Here is a 20,499-nt window from a genome sequence, read left to right on the forward strand (position 1 = left end):
TGTGCTAGATGATTTTAAACATGAACAATGAATACGGTTTCCAGGCCACAAAAGAACTAAAGAACTTCACTTATCTATAGATCTTTGAATTATGCTCCTTCCCCAAAAAAAAAAATTATTCTCCAGAGGGCAGTTGAGCAAAAAGCTTTTTCATTGTATTCTTATCTAATATAAAAAGACGACCAGAAACTACAACAAAATTAAACAAACCCCAAGTTTGTCATGAATTTGGAAACAATCAGCAACTATGAAAGTCCCAAAAGTTTAGAAAAAATTGTTGGGAGTCAGATCCTTCAAGGATGTGGAAACCTTTTGATTGATCTCATTCTGATTCCAAGTGTAGAATAAAAATAATGCCAAACAAAGTTCAAGTGCCTAAAAGAAGGCCTTAAGTGGGGTTCCGAAAAGTGGTTCATCAAGCAATATATCTCTCAGAGATATAACAAGGGCAACAGATAGTAATCCTATGAATCCAGTTAACACTAGTTTATGCTGAAGAGTCAAATTCATAACAAGCACACTTCAATTAACATGGTTTCAAAAGCAAATTGTAGTGCCTAGCTTACAGATCTAGAAAAGTCACAAGCATATGGTAACACATCATCATCACACTTACTAGGCAGAAATTCCAAGAAATCAGATTTAGTCATACTCTAATTCATCAGGAGTAACTGGCCTTTTGAGGGGTATGACTGATTTCCTTTCAACATCCCGAGATAATGCTTTTCTCATATCTGAAACATGCAAAAACGTGTAAGTGGTGCAGTAACTATAAAGTAATCTCAGCAAGTCAGCATTGTAATCGGGTCCAAAACTCACCTAATCCATCTTCTTCCCCTGAATAATACCGTAGCACTCGTCTATAGATTATATAACCAAGCTGGACAGAAAACAGAAAGGAAATGGACAGTCAGCATCAACTTGTCAGAGAAATTTCACAAATATCTGAACATTAATTAACTGTAATTTGCTACATATAAAAACCTTTTGCAAAAGCACAGAGAAATTGCGACATAAGTTTGGTTGGGGGGAGAGTGTTATTTTTTACCAACCAACTCGAAAGGTTTAAACAGCCAGAAAAGTTCATTTGATAGGTAAAAAGGACAACAATTTTCAGTTTTCAAAATCTGAAATCTTCTGTTTAGAGTTCTGAAAAGTGGACTTTTTTNTTTTATCATCTTAAAAAGAAAAAAAAAAACTACTAATTTGTACCTACTAGTACTACCCACTGAATAAGTAAAATATCAATAGATCCGCAAATAAGTGGAACCCAACTCTAAATCATTCAATGTTGGCCAATTGCACATAACCTCTGAATGAAGTACTTGAAAAGTATTGCACTACCTTTGTATCTTTGAACAACTTTACAAATTTGAAAGAAAAAAAAATTGCAAATAAAACCCTCAAGGTCTAAATGATACCAGAAGTTATAGTTATCAAACAAATTCAATCATCGAAAGTAAGATGTTTTTTGCGCATGAAATTATCAGCATTTCAGACAAGTACAGATAAACATATTGTGGAACTGGTGAAGGAATACAACATTTTATTACATTCCTAATGCCAGAGACAAAAGAACAGCTGTAGAAGACGGAGAAGATGTTCATCATTCTCAAAACTACAAGTGCTAACATTCAATTTGCAAAAAGAGTCATGTAATCATGGCAACAGATATCACAAATTTATTTCTATCTTATTAATGTATAAATTTGGAAGTAAATATCAAGTAGTAAGTTTGAGATATATCACCTTCTCATACATCTTTATGGCTGGAGTATTTGATGCTCTCACAAAAAGATCAACAAAGTAACCCTTGTCACTGCCGGAAAAAAAGTTCTCATCAGTAACAGAACTAAAAGATAGGTAATCACTACCAGCATCTACAATCCGGTGTGAATTTGCATTGCCACCGACCCAAATAAGTCATACGACAAGTGAAAATGCAGTCACAAACAAGACTTTAACAACAATTTGACAATGAACACCAGGACAAACTACCGCAATCCGAAACGACAGTACATTAACCAATAAATGCCCCTCTTACATCTTATCGCTGAAGTCTTCAAGTAGGTTCATGAGCTTCTTCGCCAGTTGCTGCCTCCGATATTCAGGAGAAACAGTCACCGCAGTCACATGACCATGCCACGACTCACCTTGCCCTTCAACCTTCCCCATAACTGTAAATCAAATTCATCATCAATTAGAATGTTTAACCCTAGATTTCTCAACATCTCAAAAAACCTTACAAAAAACCAAAAGCAATATCAAAGAAATGGAGATGTGTGCTTACTGTAACCCATGATTCGATTTCCGGGGGCTTCGGCGACGTGAAAATAGTCGGGCCATCTCGCCAAATAGGTCATATAGAACGACATATTGAACTGCATATATTCCATTCCCAATCTCAATTCACCGTAAACATAATCGCCAAATTTCAAAAAAAAAAAAAAAAATCAACAAGAAACAGAAGGAGCTTACAGTCTCAGTGAGGTGGTCGAGATTGACCGAAGTGAAACGAAGCAGATCATTGCAGCAAAATCTCCGAATCGTAGTCATCTTTCTTCTTTTATCTCGCTCTCGTTAAGCTTTGGACAAGAATTTCTATCTGGTAAAAATGGACTAGAAAAATTCTGCTTCTGTATTTATACGGGTCATGACCCGAACCGAAAATACCGGGTCAGGGTCCGTTAACCCGAACCAGAAACTACTTATCTATCTGGATCTAATTAAATCCCCAATTCTTGGCCAAATTGAGATAGAGAGAGAGCCATCGGAACCGTAGAGATGGACGATCTGAAGAAAGAGATAGAGGCGAAGCGGCAGAGGCTGGCGGAGGAGACCGGCGGCAAGAAGCGGTACTTTAACCGCGCCGAGATGGAGAAGAAGCAAATCCAGAAGAAGCGGGAGGAGGAGAAGCGCGAGTTAGAAGCCAAGCTCAAAGCCAAGCGCCAGTCCGCCGCCTCCGAAGCCGCCGCGACCGGTGGCGACGCTTCGAGTTCTAAGTCGAACACCAACGCCGCCGCGACCACGACCTCCGCGGCGCCGTCCTCGGTTTCAAAAGCTCTGACCGACGAGGAGAAGATCGACATGATTAACATCCCTAGGCCGGAGGTGATCCGCCGGCTGAGGATCCTGAAGCAGCCGATCACTCTGTTCGGCGAGGACGACGACGCGAGGCTCGACCGGCTGAAGCACGTGTTGAAGACCGGAATGTTCGAGGTCGACTCCGACATGACGGAGGGGCAGACGAACGATTTTCTCCGGGATATCGCCGAGCTGAGGAAGCGGCAGAAGTCGGGGATTGTGAGTGACCGGAAGAGGAAGAATTCCGAGGTGGTTGACGGCGTGGTGGAGGACGGCGAGGGTGGGGTGAGGGAGGATGAGCTTGACGGCGACGGAGGGTCGAGCGGAGCTGATGTTGAGAGGGACACGAAGCTGATGAAGACCAATTTCGATCAGTTGTGTGATGAAGATAAGATTTTGGTGTTCTTTAAGAGGCTGCTGAGTGAGTGGAAACAGGAGCTGGGGCAGATGACGGCGGCGGAGAGGCGAGCCGGGAAGAAAATTGCTACATTGAATCAATGTGCTCGCTACTTGCATCCCTTGTTCAAGTTTTGCAGGAAGAAGGTATGAGAATATCTCATGTTCTTTGCTTTAATTTTTGTTTTGATTATATGTTTTAGTGGTTTAAGAGGATTGGAACTTGGAATGTGTATGTTTGAATATAAACCATTATAGAACAGAGAAATTTTGAAAATTGACCCTTGTTAGTATAAAGAATCTAATATGAATGATCTTACCATCAAGGGTTTATGTTAGATCAAGATGTACATGGCCTGAGTAGAACCGAGAATGTAGATATTGAGTAGAAAAATCGTACCGTGCAAATTTAACATGTTGCTTATAGTCCAGGACAAGGATGCTGTTAAAGGCGACTCTGTAATCTAGACTTGGATATCTATTTTATGCTTCCATTCTTTTGTAGATGGTTTGTTTGGTAGATTGCCTTAGGCTCAGCTACATCTCAGGGTGCATAATATATTGCAGCCAAATCCATATCATCTATACATCTGTTACCTTTTTAGTTTCAGGATCCTGCTAGTGCATGATTTATGAATAGGAGGACGTAATTCCATTTGTATTTTTTGACTTGCAGGTTCTTCCAGATGATATTCGCCGAGCATTGATGGTGGTGGTTGATTGCTGCATGAAGCGAGACTACCTAGCTGCAATGGACCAGTACATTAAGATGGCTATTGGGAATGCACCATGGCCAATTGGTGTCACTATGGTTGGTATCCACGAACGTTCAGCTCGTGAGAAGATTTACACCAACAGTGTGGCTCACATTATGAATGATGAAACAACTCGAAAATACTTGCAGTCTGTGAAAAGATTGATGACCTTTTGTCAGCGACGCTACCCTACTATGCCGTCTAAAGCTGTCGAGTTCAACAGCTTGGCTAATGGTAGTGACCTGCAGTCTCTGCTACAAATGGAGACTGACTCTGGCAGTAGTCAAGTCTTTGAGGAGAGGCTTCGGTTAATGCCTGCTCCTTAGCATTTGTAATAGTGTTTGAAATAGCCGATGTAATGAAATTCTGTGGAATGATAAAGTTCTCCTTCTCTGATCTGTGGAATGCTGTGTTTCTCCAATTAAAGATTAGCTATGATCTTGTGATTTTCCCCTCTTTTTTTCTTGAAAACACAGGGTTTGGCCAAAGCAGTGTGTAGAAGATGCTAGCACAAGAAATCTGGGCTCTTCATACAAAGGGCCATCTTAAAAAATTTCAAAAATGAACTCTTATGTTGTGGTCAGAAAATAATGTGTTGCCTCTATGAGCATATGCACCAATGGATTAGGAAGCTGGGTTGGATAAAGTATTGGATCGAAAACAACATCCACCGGCAAAGAATTGGTCTGGGCTAGAGATGGGTCTTATGTGAGACCCACCTAATCGGTTAACAGCTGGGTTGATCCTCAATCCATGCATTAGTCTAGGGTAATTCTGATGCGGACCCATTTTCTTTTCTGCCAAAGAGAGACAGTCACTACCTCATGTGTAAAAGTTGTCAAATGTAAGAAATAATTGTTTATCAAGTGATACTTGAATTGATCTCGTTATTGCATTGTCGAATCAAAGACCAAAAACTAATTTAGATGAATTGTGTATTAACCCGGTTGAAAATTGATCTAACCCATCCAAAATGGGTGCATTTGCTCTTTGCTCTAAGCAATTCATGCATTTTGCATATTAGAACAGTTGCAGAAATATTGTGATGCAGCGGAAATATAAACGTTAAAATCCACCAACGGTGACTTGAATCCACAAGTCTGGTTTTCTCGAATCTACGAGAGAATTTGGAATCCACCAGAAGAATTTGAGAGAACTCAAAAGTTTTATTAATATCAAAAGCTGACAACTACAACCGATTAAGAGTCCTTATATAGGAAAATAAACCCTCTAAGGCAACTAACAACCAAGCCTAAAAGCCCATTACATTAAAAGAAAATCAAAAATCCAAAATAAACTAGAAAACCTAAAATAATATTGAATGCCGAATCAGATTAACAAAGCGATATCTTTTGGCTTAAATATGACAGGGCTCACTAAACTGAGTTTTGTAAATCTCGTCGTTCCCATTCCAGAAAGGTATCATGCGTCCCAAACGGGCATTCTGGAAAAAAGTTCCTCCAAATCAGATTTATCAGATTTTGCGCGATAAACCCGAAAAATCCAAAACAACATTTTCTTGAATATTCCAGCAGCTAGCAACCTCATGATACGAGAATTACTGATCTTTAAATCATTTTTTCTGATTATTCGCCGCTTCCTTACTTTTATTTTTTTCTATCTAAGTTTGGATGGAAGAGCTTCGGAGTTCCATTCTCTCGTGACATATCTCTTACAAATGAATGCATATTCATTATCAATAATCATTTCATTCATTGACGCAAGATTAGAGCAATCTAATTCTAGTAAGCATGAAGTTACAGAAAGATAGTGTAAGAACTAAGAACTTTGGTAGTGCTTTAATCAGGATCATCACCGGGTTTCCCTCAACCCAAAAGTGTCTTCAACACCGTTGGACACCCTCTTCCTCCGCTCAGCAATCATATCTGCATAAGCCTGCAAAAACAGGAGAAGCGAACTACTTTTACTTCTTTGGATTGATGCATATAACAAAGTGGAAATTTGGTATTCGAAACCAAAGACCTAATGAGCTACAGAACCAAGTCCCATACTACTGGACTTGATGTTGCATATGAGAAAGAAATAACAAGATAAATAATAGTGGGAAATGCTCACACCTTTGGGTAAGAGTACAGAAAGATATACCACCATAAGCCAATTAGGAAGACTACAACGCCTGTGGCTAATACTGAGTGCAGAATCAGCCAGCTAAACGCAATCACTAGCACTCCGGTTAGGGTAATTGTCCATGGTTGGCACCTAGTCACAAAATGGCAAACAGCAAACTAAGTAAATGCAAAATAACAAGATTGGTTACAAGAAATGAAGCAACTGAGTCGAGAACTATGGAGAACCAGGAAACAACTTCTTATGGATAATCTAAAACTTAATTCGAACAAAGAGGCTACAAATCTAACAAAGTCATAGTATTTGGAACCAAGAATACAGCAACAAAAAACGCTAGTCCTATAGACACAATTATAAGTTGAAAACCACAAAACAGCTAATAAGAATGGCTATGAAATATTAGAAAAATAAGGGAGACCCATGAAGGGAAGGCTCACCAGGAAGGTTTAGTGTCCCAGACAGAGTCATATTCAAGAGAGAGGTAGTTCATGTAGCCATCCATGTCGTCCACAGCTCCATCTTCATCAAAGAACTGGGACTCCTTCGGGTCAACTGATTTGCTACCGAAAACAACATTCTTGCTGCGAAAGCGTCTCTGTTGAGGATAAGTTACAGAGACGTGTGGCAAGAAAATGGGGTTGCACAGATGGGTTTTCGAAGATGAGAGATGGGTTCGCAAAGGAGCATAGAGAGTAGGGAAGAGAGATAGAGTCCCCATTTTGTCATTATAAGCTAAATATCTGTTTCTGCTTTATATTGCTTACTTGGCTTCTAGTTTGTTTCTCACTTTCACTTGGGTTTGGGGGGGACTTTTGGGAGCCCATGTCAAAATCTCAATAAATTTAAACAAAGCCAAGTCTGAATTAAAAAACAAATCACATTCTGAACAAGGGAAAGATTGGAACTTCTGATTCCAAGCTAATGTTCACAGCTGACAGCTCTAACATATATATGATCATCCTCATTAGATAGTACAACAGGGGAAAAATTATTGTCCGAGTATAGAATCTAGAAGCCTCATGTAATCTAAAACCCAAATCCAGACTGTTTTCATTTTGAAGCAGAATTGGGATTAATCTTGAACCCAAATCCGGACAGTCCTATCATTTTGGAGAGCTCCGGAGGCAATCTTATTCTCCGACGGGTGACAGGAAACAGAGATGACGGTATCAGTATGGCCTTCAAGTTTCTGGATCATAGTTTTCGCCTGAAGATCCCACAAGTATACGCAGTGATCCTCGGAACCACTAACAATGTATTTCCCATTTGTCACAGAAAATGTAGATGTTATGCAGTACACTTTGTTCAAATGCCCCGTATAGACCTTCAAGAACTTCCCAATCGAGTAGTTGCACAGCCTCTACAACAACAACAACAAAACGAAAACACATCAAACTAACCACCCAACTATGGTCTAAATTCTAATACTGATACATTAGATAGTGAGGAACAAGTTAAACCCTCTGCCTAGAAATCTCAATAGCATAATGTACCAAATAATTTGCTCATCACCTCAAAATCAATTAACCATTGCCCTATACCTATTTTTATCTCAAATTATTATATGCTAACATTGCATTGCTAAACCAAAATTTGCAACAAAAATTGAACCCTAAATCAAAAAGGGAGAACTTGGACTCACAAGGGTATTATCAAGAGTGGCGATGAGTATGAATTTGCCGTTAGGGGAGAACTTGGTGAAGGAAACAGCAGGGGCTTTATCGTCTTTATCATCAATTACAGTTTTGAGGCAGGTCCCTTCCGTGTCCCAAATCTTGCAGGACCCGTCGTGGCTGGCGGAGACGATGAGCGACCCATCGCGATTGAAGCTCACGGAGGTCACCGGAAGCGTGTGGCCCCTGATGACCTTGAGGCACTTTCCGGTCTTGACCTCCCAAATCCGGATGGTCTCGTCGAACGAGCCGGAGACGATGAGGTTGGACTGGGGGTTGAAGTTGGCGCAGAAAACGACGTCGGAGTGGCCGCGGAGGGTCTTGACGCACTCGCCTGTTGGGGAGCGTGCGTCCCAGATGCGGAGGGTGCGGTCGTCGGAGGCGGAGCAGATGTAGTGGGAGTCGGAGGACCAGGAAAGGTCGGAAATGCCCTCGGAGTGGCCCACCAGGCGGCGCAGGAGGGTTAGGGTGGAAGACGACCAGAGGATTACGGTCTTGTCTAACGACGCCGAGGCCAAGAGGTTCCCGTCGTTGGAGAATTTGACGCACGACACGGCGCTCTCGTGGCCGCGAAGAGTCTTCAGATGCCGGTAAGGGTTGTACGGCGGCAGTTGTTGTCCGCTGCCGCTGCTCGCCATTCTTATTCGCAACCTTGTTTTACGTTTGAACTGAGGGTATATATAGGCATTCAAACAAAATTTACTACGCAACCGCCTCAGTGGTCCCCATTCTTTTTTTTTTACTTTTTACCTGATAATTGTAATTTATAGTAACACGTTTTACATGAAGCCATATCACGAGAGGAGTGGCATTCACTTTGATTGGGTGATGGAAGAAGTAAAATAGTTCATATTTTATCCGACAGAATTTATGGTGCATATCATGATTTACTGGTACATGGTAATAAGATCACTAGTAAGGGGATCTTCAATATAGTACGGGATTCTGAAGGGAACAGAGAGCATTCCCATAATTAAAAGAAAACAAGGATTGAAAAAGGGCAAAACAAATGGATAGAAGGGTGTACTGCGCTGGACTTTCATATACAAAACTGGGGTTTTTGAGGTTCAGCGACGTCAGGCTTATATGAGATGGCAATCGGCCACTGTTCACGGGTCAATATTGTCCTCTGCAGTTGAGCTGCATCTCATATAGCTGTTCCCTCCCCCATTGGGTCAAAGCAGAGGGATATATGAGCAGCATGAACCTTATGTAAGAAAGCGGCTGGAAATTCAATCTTTGCAATATAGTGTTCTCCTCCCCAGTCAGTAGACCTCATCCGAGCTTTCCTCATAAAGTACATAACTAGCATCTAGAGCATCCTCGTTGCCACTACCGTGATCACTGTTGTAGCTACTCCCAGAAAAACTCACAAACATTGAACCATCAGAGGAATGAGCACTCATCTGTGATGGCAAACTGCATTCGCTATAGGGCTCACTGTCAAACATGGGATCGCTGTCGGCAAAACTGCATGACAATTCAGAATCCAGACAGAAACAATAAGCATGTCACATATGGGAAGGGGAAAGTAATAAGAGGACATGAGGTGAGATAGTTGAAGATTAAGCCCACCTTCCTTCTAATGGAAACTCGGCCAGTATGCACAGATGAGGCCTTTGTTCCAGAACCTGCTTTAAGGGAGTGGGGCTGCACACCATTCACAAAGTATTTCACTGGTTAAATCTCTCTCACAGTATATAGCTGAAGGATCAACTGCCACCATCACTAACAATGGTGGATTACGATAAAGAAAAGATCCTATATTCCACTGCATCCCTACTACCCAACAAAAGGAAAGATAACAAAACAAAAAAAAATTGTAAACTGCAGATGAAAACCAATACCTCATGCTGTAGCATCTTTCGTAATACCAGTCACCCTCAGATGCCAAGCCTTCCCTGTTAGATATGTCCTGTTCGAGACAATAGCTCAGAGTCAGAGAAGCATTCTACGACAGCCTAGAACTTTATATGCAAAGCTTCAATGAAAAAATAAAATCAATTTGTATACACATACAAGATGTCTAAGGAGCTTGAAATCCCCAGAAAGAACCGCATTCAGCAATCGATCAACTTCCACCTTCAAATAACAATTAAGTGTCAGCAAGATAGACATAGATAGATAGATAGATAGATAGATAGATAGATAGATAGATAGATAGATAGATAGAGAGAGAGAGAGAGAGACAGAGAAGATATGACAATAAGAGAGAGCATATGACGATAAAAAAATGAAGCATTACCACTTTTAGATGCATGCAATCCCGTAAAATCACAACTTCCAACAGATTTCCATTTGTGTTGCTTCCAAGGTTCCTAAGGAATAAAAGTTTGACTTAAGTCACAGATTTAGCGAAATAACAAGAGCTTTCCATTAAGATGACCAACCTCAGAAATGACCCAGTGATAGAGTAAGATGTTGAAAAGTCAACATACTTTAGTTTCCTAAATCCCTGCACAAGAACCCAGACACTGTTCAGATGATACCCACTTCCAGGGAACAATATCTTAAAACACATCAGAACAATGGGTTAGGAATCCAGTAGTTTGTTCAAAAAAAAAAAAACATCTTCCTACTATGCTCAGGAATAATGTATATCAGTGATAGAATAGAGTTCTTGAAAAATAACAAAATAAAAGCAGCTTCGTAGGTAACTAGTAAGAGGGTCATAATTGTAAAAATTTAACTCTGATTGTTTTATTCTCAGAATAATGTTATGAACAAACAATAAAACTAAACCATAAATGTAGCCTCTGGCTAATTATTTTCTCAAAATGTCCAAGACATACCTTAATAAGTATACGAACTTTATAATCATGCAGCTTAAAACCTCTGAGGGATAATGATGTTACATGAGGGCAATTATTTACAAGCTCAACACAGGCTGGTGATTTCAAACTGTCATCTCTACCTGTCAATTCACAATTACAGATGTAAGAATAAATTGAAGGGTACAAAATGGAGTTCCTTATGTAAACTATGCAATACCTTGTTTAGAGGATTCAAAGAACAAACGCTCAATTAAGTGACAGTTTGCGCTCACCGACACCAATGTTTGCCTCAATTCAACATGACTAAAGATTGCACAAAAACAAAAACAAAATGTTAATTTGGTTGAACATAGAGAGCTGCAGAAAAGGAAACATGGCCCAACATAAGGACTGCACTAAAGCATTGAACTTACAGGCCAACAATTTCCAGATCAATGAGAGATTTACAGGCCGCTAATGCACCACAAAGTGATGCATTATCCATTCTTTCGATATTGTAAAGGTGCAATTTTCTCAGAAGAGCCCTTGCAGTATGAAAAGAAAGTATAAGAAAAAGGTAAAGTGCAAAAACTAATTACCGATTCTTACAATACAAGCATACCCTGGAACACCACTGTCCCCACCAAGAGGGCTTAAACAGGATCTAGAAAGAATTGATGACTCCTTTCCTTGTCTGGATCTCTTATCATTCCATGAAAAGTTGGATACATCTACAGAGTTCCGGATGGTATAAACTAAGGGCTGACAAGATCCAAGTGCCGTCGTCGGGCCTGGAACTACTACACCAAGCTTAAGAGACCTGAATAGCCACGATCAGAATTAAGTCAGATACAGAGAAGCAAAAATACTAGCAAAATCAGAGTAACATATCCTCAAAGTAGCATTAATTATGCTCAAATGAGAAACAATGCATTGTATTCCAAAACTGAAACAATCTGGAAATACAGGTGAAAGAAGGAAGTTGAAAGACCAAATGTGAACACCAGATATTCACCACAGCTCTCACGTGGACAAAGATATTATAGACTATCAATTTTAAAAGACTTCTTGGGGGAAAAGAAACACTTACTGGAGAAAATTGCCTGCCCGGTGAATCATTGTAGAAACGACTGCATTGTTAACTTTTGGGACGACCGTTGTCAAGTCAATATTGGCATAGCAAGAAGGATCCATGGCACATTTATTAAACATTGAACAAGTAGCTGCGGCATAGCACAGGCTTTGAGTGTCCAGCATGGAAAACACCTGCATTTCACCATATTACTCAGATACCGCACTTCCTATCTAATCATTTATAGACTAAGCAGTTCCACATGCACAAATGATGCTACAAATTCTTATAATCACCGCAATACAAAACCACGAAACTGAAATGTGACTGAAAATCAAATTGAAATGCAAAAGCCCTAACAAACCAACACCAAAGTAAATAAAAGGCAAAACGCAACTTCATCCCTTCAAAATGAAAAAACGCAACTCTTTCGAAACCTCGAAATGATCCCTAGGCATGAAAACTAGTGATCGGAAACTTCACACAGCCTAAAACCTCTATTCTGCATTGCAACCGGCAAAATGCAACTTCAAAAGCAAAGATTCCAACCGATCGTCGGAAAAACAAACACGATCAGATCAATTTCCGGCTGGAATTACAGTTCAATTTTACTCCAAAACAGTACAAACCTAGACTAACCTTGATGGTGAGGTCAGGAGGGAGAGCCCAGGCGGCGGAGTTGTGCTTGGAAGCGCGTCGTCGCGCCGATCGCTTACCGGCCTCGAGAAGCACCGATCCCAATTGCAAGGCGCGATCGATGAGCTTGGTCTGATCGGCGTCGGAGTCGCGGGAGTCGAGGATGCGCTCGAAGGAGAGATCGATGGCGAAGGGCGGCGAGTCGGAGAAGTCGAGGAAGGACTCGAGGAGGTGGTCGCGGTCAAGGAGGTTGAGGTGGTTTGGGGGTCTAGGGTTTTGGGAAGGGCAAGGTCGCTTAGCCATGGATGACGGACTGAGGAGGAGGGTATCCATAGCGGGTGGTTATCAAAGAGGAATAGAGAGAGAAAGAGAGAGTGTGTTGGTTGTTGGAGGTTGCGATACGGAACAGTGCCGTGTGGCTGACACGTGGAGGTTGTACGTTCGGTTCTGGCGCAGTTGATGGTAGTACGGGAACCCCTTTGTGTAAAGTGACATGAGTACCATACTAGTACAATACAGTAAATACTGTATTTTTCTTTTGATAAGAGATTATAAATTGCTCTGCGTTTTTTTTCTATTGTCTGGTAATATTACAAAATAATGAAAATATGAGTCATTTCGTAAGTCGGACTCAAAATCCATTTGACACCGTGTCTTTTAGGTTTAGGTGTGTATTAGTTTTGTGCATAAACCTCTAGGCAATACAACACCAGCCTGATAAGGCTATGAGAGGCGTGGGTATATCGAATACATGTGATGACATATATTCTTACCTATTGTGTTACAAAATGGGTAGTGTGGATTTCACTCCTCTTAAGTAAATAGTGTTGTGGATATAATAAAATTCCTAACGAGTCTTTTTTGTTAGCAAAACAACATCCCACAAACAAAATAAAAATAGCATGTCAAAAACATTATGGTATAGTTCCATGAATGTGGGTCATAAACCGAAAAGTCCTCAACTAGTCCTCATTATAGAGATTCTCACTAGAATGGCTCCCTTTGCCTTTGTATAATCTTTGATACAACGTGAATATAAACGAGTTAAGCAATATGTCATGCAAAATGATAATTGCATGAAATTCAACATTTACATAATATGCATGTGACGCAATTATCCCGAGTTCTATATGACCCTCTAATACTATATTATTATATAGATATCTAACTAAACTCTCTTGTGTCAATATAATTTTATGCACATTCGTTTGGAAGATGTACAAGATATTGGAATAAATTAAGTAATGTGTTGAGCTCTACTTCTAACCAATCGAACGTGTTAACAAATTGTTCAATTATATTATTGTAAATGTTACTCCTACATTCTTTCATATACAACTTGAAAGTTAAAATACACACACCGAGTAACGCACCTTCATAGCTAGTTACAACTTATATAGATTTAAGGATGAAACAAACATGAAACTTTTCTTTTGTTAAATTATTCGACATGATGTATATCTTTACTATTAGAAAAATCAGACGTGGCTTTGGTGTCTTTGGTGAAACTTTTTTTCCAATTACTAAAAAAACCAAGATAGCAAAAGAATCTCAAAAAAATAAAAATAAAATTATTACAAGCATTAACCGTAAAACACCACTAAAATTCAAATGAGAAAAAAAAAAGTCGTAGTAGTTTCATCTTCTATTTTCTAAAATCCCGGGGTACAAGGCTAGTATACATGAAACTCAACGTGTACAGTAAATCCTCACTTTGTAATTTAGAACTATAACTTTGATTTTACAATATAGATAGAGTAGTCAGGAATAGAGGGAAAGCCTCTTTATATTTCAGATTATGTAAATTTTCAAAAGCAATGTGCGCCTACATTCAGATTTTTGATAAGAATATTAATATATAAACTAAGCATTACAAATTTAAAACAACAAAGAGGATGAGAGAGCTTTGCATTATGATTATGTTGACAGAAGAGACAAACAGAATAGCAGAATTACTGTATTCATCACCGATGTTACATTGTTACCTTTCTTACAATAAAACACAACACTTTGAACTAGAATTCTATTCATTCTTCCAAGCATGCAAAACCAGGGAGAAACCAAGACCCTGCAACTGGTTGTTGCTCTCTCTCAGTTGCCGAGAGGAGGAAGACGAAGACCAAGTTAACACAGAAGATGAATCCAAAACTGACTCGCTAGTAGTATTACCAGTACTCCACAGCTTATCAGCATTGTTACTGAGGCAAGTTTGGAACATGAACACTGCATCGCCCATAGAATTCCCAAAGAGCCAATTGTGCACATCCCAGAACACTTCAATTCTCAACCCATCAACCAAAATGGTGTGATTTCCCCTGAACTTCCAGTTCAGCTTCTTCACCTTCATCACAGTCTTACTGTCAACACAGATCACAAGGTAAGGCTCATTCAGCCCTACAGTCTCACACTCAATTGTAACATCATGGGTTTTCCCCTTGTCACAGAACTGAGCCTTCGCACCATAAAGTTTCTTCCCAAAAATGTGTTCCCTTTTAGCAACAAAGACAGCATTGGAACCATGAATTGGGTCTTTGACACCAAGAACCTCTCTTTTCAAATCTCCAAGATGAAGAACCATTTCTTGGTTGAACATAACAGCCAGGTAAAACTTCTCTAATGGCTCAGGCCCAGAACCAAATTTAGCATTGGTTAAATCCCAAAAGATGTCGATTTTACTAGAATCAACCTCCAGATTTCTGCACCCTTTTCTCTTGGAGAACAGCCATGGCTTTATATCCACCTTACAGAGGCAAAAATTGGCTGCATCATCAATCTCCACGCTGAGGCCCTGACCCATCAGATTCTTGGTCCATGTAACTGTAATCAAACACAAACGCCCTCGCAATTTACACTGATAAACACATGAGACCAAGTTCTGATGAGCAGTTTTTGCAGCTCTTGATGATGAGGATGATGAAAAATCAGCAACTTGAACACCATTCTCACCAAAACAAGAAGGAAAATCCCTCATGATATATACTTACACAACAACACAGAAACAAAGATGCTTAATTTCTTTCTGATTCTAAAAGAGATGAAAGAATAACTTCTACCTCATATAATTGAAATAACTCAAGCTCCCATTGCCCAGCCTTCTGAAATCTGAATGCTTCAGTTCTATCTGGGTGTGCTGCTTTTGAGCCCCAAAGAAATTCAATGTCAATGTCAAGAACAAAACCCCAAGAATTTTAGGGATGATTTGATTATGATTTGGTTGATGGGGAAGGGATGGGCAGAGAGGAGTTGAGAGAGCTCAAGTCACTCACATAGGAAGAGAACAAGAAAGAAAGGGTCTAAATATGAGAGGAACGGCAAAATTCGCAATAGGGTATTATTAGTGTTTTGCTGGAAAAGGCTGGGTTACATATTACGTTACAGAAAATGACCAAAATAAAAAAGATTTAAGAGAATCATACTGGGACCAGACCCTTTTTACTGACACTTACACATAAAAACACAGAGATTTCCAGGATTGATAAAAACGTAAGAACCTTTTTTTTTTGTTTTTGAAAATTTTCTCCACCATTGGAAAACCTTTATTCTTCTTTCTTTTCACTTTGGCAATATTGTTTGTCATCTTTGTCAAGTGAGACAAAGAAAGGTTCTTTATCATCACCACCATTGCAGCAAGTTTCAAAAGATGTTTTCTTTAAAGTGGAAAAGAAAGCAGACAGCATAATGCAAACATTACCATGCCTGCATCAGTGTGCATATATCTGATCTATATGATGTGATGCCCTAGTGCTTTTACTGTTCTCACTTTTACTTTCATACATAGTAACATAGCTTCGAGACGTTCTATATTGTTCATGAGTATTGGATTATTTATGAAACCGTAATCTGGTAGATTAGCTCAACATAATCTCGTGCGAAACATGTTGTAAACGGCAAAAAGTTTCAATACTCTAAAACGACATAACTAATTTTGTAGTGTAGTAAAATGGTGCATTGAATTATTTGAATATACGCAATTGCTTATGGAATAATAATGGAAGTCGGAGAGGAAAATGGACATGGTCTGGGACACTAGAAGGTGGGTTTCCTTGGAACTCGAAAACATGGAGATATTAACATGTAGGTTCGGTTTTCTTTGACTAGAACCAGTCGTGAGTTGACAGAGAAGACGATGACTGACACTAATGTGGTGCAGCCTAACTGCCTATCCCAATAGAGACCCAGAATTCCTTTGCCCAGAAAATGGTCCAATATTTATTAGTAGTCCATTTTAGTCATATTCCTTCCTTTCTTTGCCTAACCCCCTTTTGCTGGTAGGAAGTAGGAACGCACTCATTTATGCTCTAGAAAGGGATGTGAGTGTGATTGCAGAAATTAACAGGAGGGGTAAAACAATTTTTATGTGCTTTGCTTAGTCACTTTGGTGTGTACGAGATGAGGTAAATTCGAACCGTTATGTATTATCCATGAACCATGACACTAATTTTGTTGTTGATGTTTTTGCTTGAGTAGAACAAATTTGATTAGGAGGACAAGAAAATATGAAACCATTCTCTTCTTTGTAGAGTTTTGCGTTTTATTTTGTCCAGTTAAGTTTGTGTTTATATGGAGGTTGAGGCGTGTAGAGTGTGTCTACTTCTTAATATTTACCAGGGGTTGGATGACATTATTATTGAGAGTGACTCTCCATTTTGATTGCTGCTTTGAGTACCACGGAGGAGAATCTTTTGAAGGTAAGTCGAGGTTTTGATGATTGTAAAGAGTATTTATCTACATTTCACTACTTTTCAGTTTATTCAAATCCGGCATATTTTCCGTGAAGCAAAGTTACACATAGGCTTACTCACTTTGTTAGTTATTCGTTGTTAAATGAATTATGGTTTGATGAGACTTCTGTTATTGTTCAATATGTTCTTTATGAGGATTATTATGGTTCATCTGTAACATGGGGTATATGTAATATTCCCGGTTGCAAGATATTATTAGTAAATCAAATAAATGGAACCGGACGGGAGGCTGAGTCTCTCAGTTAGTTAAGTTGCGTTTCAAATCTTTTAAAAAAGAAAAAAAGAAATAGTTGAAATTACCTTTATTTAGTATATAGTTACTTTGAGAATTAAGTGATGTTAGTTATGAAATCTTTGCTTGACACATTGTGCAAACTGATTGAATGAACCTGCCCCACTCTATGAAGTTGGCAAAAAGAAATGATAATACTAGCTCTTCCTGGTCTTGACAATTCAAGCTTAACAGAAAAATTAAGATGTTGTCTGCACTCATCTCCATCTTACTTGAGGAAACAGCAATTTTGAAATGGAATAATCATGATTCTGAGTTGACAAACATCGTTATGCAGGCACTCGATTATGTATCCAACTTAGGAATCATTATATTACAAAGTGCTCATGAAAGGCCTATTACCATGCACAGTACAGATCATGCATAGCTACATTTGTTGTCACAATTATCTTTAATAGATGTAGATGACTAAGCAAAGATGTAGGACACTGATTCACCACACCGAACAACTATCACCTTTAAGCAGCCTGAAATAATTTTGCAGCCCTATGTTACATTACATTCACAAATTACCCGGTGCAGAAAAATTCAGAAGATCTCTTCACCTGCTTTGTTGACTAGATTAGGAGTGAAACTGTTTTGTACAATCCCGGAAGGGGTTGCATAAGCTGATGGCGTGTCCACTGGGTGATTAGCTATCCTCCCGATGACCTGTGAACAAAAGGATGACCAGGGCTTCCGGTCTTTCCTCCTCCGATGATTAAGTCAGGATTTGCAGATGAAGTATAGTTATTGACATAGTAAATGATACCTGACAAGTTGGTGGCTGTGCCGTATTTATGGCCCAACGTGGGTTCTCTTTGCTTGGAAATCGATGTGGGACAACTGTCTTTGCTGTTGTTTCAAATATAGACTTCCCCTATGCCTTCTGCAGCCGTTCCCGACCCAGTGTCGCCACCGAGGTTGAGCCCGGCCCATCCTGCTCATGGACGGGGACCTTAGGGCGGCATCGGTTGTCTTGGTCATGGTGGAATGTCTGCTGATTTACGGGTTTGGGAGGTTGTTTTATGCACAACCGACTACAAGTCCCCCCCCCCAAGTTCTTGTTCAAGACACATCTTGAGTGGGGACTTGCTAAAATAAGCTCGTAGACCAGTATTTTCAAATGGACTCCCGCCCATAGTCCCCCCAAGTTCTGACTCATGACGTGGGTTGAACAGGTGTTACATTTTCCATGGACAAGGGTAGCAAGCCCTTTCCATATCCAGTGTTACTACTCGAGTGACGGGGTGTTAACGCCGTTTGTAGTTTATCAAGTCACTTGCTTCGTTTTTAAAGGGAGGATGCGTGTGTTCGTGGGCTATTGCCTGATCGTTATGAATTCCCTTCGGTGGAATGATTTCGGTGACACTCACCCGAGATGTGAATTTCCTTAGGTGGAATGGTCTTAGTGACACTCACCCGAGATGTGAATTTCCTTAGGTGGAATGGTCTCAGTGATACTCACCCGAGATGTGTGTTTCACTGGGTGGAATGATCTCGGTGATACTCACCCGAGATGTGTTTCACTGGGTGGAATAATCTCGGTGATACTCACCTGAGATATGTGTTTCACTTTGAAGTTTGTGTGGCTGTGACAGGTGCATTAAATGCATGTTCGCCAGATGTCGCCATACTCCTAGGGATAACTGACGAGCAATTAATGCACGTCGTTTCATTCTTTCCTTCTTCAAGAAGCTACGACGGTTTGAGCCACGTGGCATCATCCTGCGGTTTGATCCGATGGGTAGGGATTCCTCGTTAACTGTTTAGTGGTTTTTTTTAATGCGGTTGTGGGGAACTGAGGCATCCCTACCTTCTTTATGGAATTCCTGCAAGTATACAGGGTGGATGTAGTATAGTGAATGAAAGAAAAAGGGTTGTCGTTCCCATGAGGATCTTAGTTCAATTCAAATTATAAAATACCTAAACTAACTACACTAAAACACAAGATCACGAAAACAATTTAAAGAAACAAACAAACAAACAAGAAAATAAGTAAACAAACAATGATGAATGAATCTAGGGTATCATAATCAACCACTAACAATCCTATTTATGCTTTGATGCAACTAACAGACTCTTTCGTTTCTTTAGATGACAAACTCTGTATCTAAGTCCAGGTACGGCACTTAGACCATAATTTTCCTTGAGTGTATGATTCTCTCCATGTACGGCAGAGGTCGTATATCCTAGCATGCAGTATATCCAGTTATGGCATAAATTTAATAGCAAATCACATATACATCCTTTAAAAGGATCTGAAACACAAATAAATCCACTTGTGTTTACTTTAAACAAATAAGGACAGTTTTAAACACTTAAGGACAATCTTTTTTGTGCATGCCATGTGTCATGAGATAATTTTACTAAATTGCCCCTGCATAAACAACTAACCAATTTAGGGCTATGAGGAGGAGTATATAAACGCCAACGGACGATTGAAACGCAACGTCTCTCTCTCAGTCTGTTCTTCATCGCTTCGTCGTTGCGATCACTCGGTCTCTTCGTCGTTGTGATTTCGTTTTGCTTCGTCTCCATAGGTGGATTTGCAGGTAGCTTTCGTGCTTCTTCTTCTCACATGCTTAAGTTTGCATTCTTCTCAGTCGATTTCAAGCTTTTTGATCTATTGAAAAGCTAGTTGTAAATTCGAATTCCTCTGAATTTGATCCAATTTTCGTTTAGGTTTACTTTGTTTTTGAATCGGTTTGATGCTTTGATGTTATTTAGTGAGCAATTTGTAGGTTGAATCTCTTGATTCTTTATTCTTATGGTGTTTTCATCTTTTTGAATTTTGAATTGGAATTTGATGACGAGCTATTTCTGTTCAGGTTTTTGTGTTGATAATTTTCCTATTGCAGTTATAAATCAATTTTAAAGTTCATTCGAAGTAGATTTGTTGAGCTATTGAAATTTGCAGATGTTTGTTTTGGTTTTGATTCAATGTTTTCAGCTATTGTAGTAGCAGCTACCTAGGTCGTGTTTGTTTTTGGTTATTTGTTTTGATTCAATGTTTCAGCTACTTGTAG

General features: G+C 39.6%; 6 protein-coding genes across 7 annotated transcripts; 1 reads left to right on the top strand and 5 right to left on the bottom strand.

The window, feature by feature from the left end:
- Positions 1 to 390: 390 nt before the first annotated feature.
- Positions 391 to 2,617, bottom strand: LOC101298273 (N-alpha-acetyltransferase 20-like). Its single transcript, XM_004290554.1, has 6 exons — positions 2,479 to 2,617; positions 2,291 to 2,381; positions 2,045 to 2,177; positions 1,750 to 1,819; positions 820 to 880; positions 391 to 734 (listed from the first exon to the last, which is right to left on the bottom strand). Exons 1-6 carry the CDS (start codon positions 2,554 to 2,556, stop codon positions 643 to 645), a joined length of 525 nt encoding a protein of 174 aa, XP_004290602.1. The 5' UTR covers positions 2,557 to 2,617; the 3' UTR covers positions 391 to 642.
- A 146-nt stretch (positions 2,618 to 2,763) lies between these two features.
- Positions 2,764 to 4,681, top strand: LOC101298561 (pre-mRNA-splicing factor 18-like). Its single transcript, XM_004290555.1, has 2 exons — positions 2,764 to 3,627; positions 4,157 to 4,681. Exons 1-2 carry the CDS (start codon positions 2,785 to 2,787, stop codon positions 4,559 to 4,561), a joined length of 1,248 nt encoding a protein of 415 aa, XP_004290603.1. The 5' UTR covers positions 2,764 to 2,784; the 3' UTR covers positions 4,562 to 4,681.
- A 1,245-nt stretch (positions 4,682 to 5,926) lies between these two features.
- Positions 5,927 to 7,161, bottom strand: LOC101298849. The gene is made up of 3 exons (XM_004290556.1): positions 6,761 to 7,161; positions 6,314 to 6,455; positions 5,927 to 6,131 (listed from the first exon to the last, which is right to left on the bottom strand). Exons 1-3 carry the CDS (start codon positions 7,039 to 7,041, stop codon positions 6,048 to 6,050), a joined length of 507 nt encoding a protein of 168 aa, XP_004290604.1. The 5' UTR covers positions 7,042 to 7,161; the 3' UTR covers positions 5,927 to 6,047.
- Positions 7,162 to 7,164: 3 nt separating this feature from the next.
- On the bottom strand, positions 7,165 to 8,662 carry LOC101299146 (WD repeat-containing protein 5-like). The gene is made up of 2 exons (XM_004290557.1): positions 7,966 to 8,662; positions 7,165 to 7,683 (listed from the first exon to the last, which is right to left on the bottom strand). The coding sequence occupies exons 1-2, from the start codon at positions 8,632 to 8,634 to the stop codon at positions 7,396 to 7,398; spliced, it is 957 nt and encodes a 318-aa protein (XP_004290605.1). The 5' UTR covers positions 8,635 to 8,662; the 3' UTR covers positions 7,165 to 7,395.
- Positions 8,663 to 8,823: 161 nt separating this feature from the next.
- On the bottom strand, positions 8,824 to 12,790 carry LOC101304742 (F-box protein SKIP17-like). The gene is made up of 12 exons (XM_004292522.1): positions 12,461 to 12,790; positions 11,840 to 12,015; positions 11,372 to 11,569; positions 11,184 to 11,294; positions 10,988 to 11,073; positions 10,789 to 10,910; positions 10,387 to 10,451; positions 10,242 to 10,314; positions 10,016 to 10,078; positions 9,844 to 9,911; positions 9,572 to 9,646; positions 8,824 to 9,466 (listed from the first exon to the last, which is right to left on the bottom strand). Exons 1-12 carry the CDS (start codon positions 12,788 to 12,790, stop codon positions 9,262 to 9,264), a joined length of 1,572 nt encoding a protein of 523 aa, XP_004292570.1. The 3' UTR covers positions 8,824 to 9,261.
- A 1,656-nt stretch (positions 12,791 to 14,446) lies between these two features.
- On the bottom strand, positions 14,447 to 15,594 carry LOC101299437. 2 transcript variants are annotated; one of them, XM_004290559.1, is made up of 2 exons: positions 15,511 to 15,524; positions 14,447 to 15,274 (listed from the first exon to the last, which is right to left on the bottom strand). In XM_004290559.1, the coding sequence occupies exon 2, from the start codon at positions 15,252 to 15,254 to the stop codon at positions 14,481 to 14,483; it is 774 nt and encodes a 257-aa protein (XP_004290607.1). In that variant the 5' UTR covers positions 15,255 to 15,274; positions 15,511 to 15,524; the 3' UTR covers positions 14,447 to 14,480. The 2 variants fall into 2 exon arrangements, with proteins under 2 accessions (XP_004290607.1, XP_004290606.1); XM_004290558.1 differs by having other exon boundaries at positions 14,447 to 15,594.
- Between the last annotated feature and the right edge of the window lie 4,905 nt (positions 15,595 to 20,499).

This window comes from Fragaria vesca, linkage group LG2 (genome assembly GCF_000184155.1).
Source record: "Fragaria vesca subsp. vesca linkage group LG2, FraVesHawaii_1.0, whole genome shotgun sequence".
NCBI classification, from domain to species: Eukaryota; Viridiplantae; Streptophyta; class Magnoliopsida; order Rosales; family Rosaceae; genus Fragaria; species Fragaria vesca.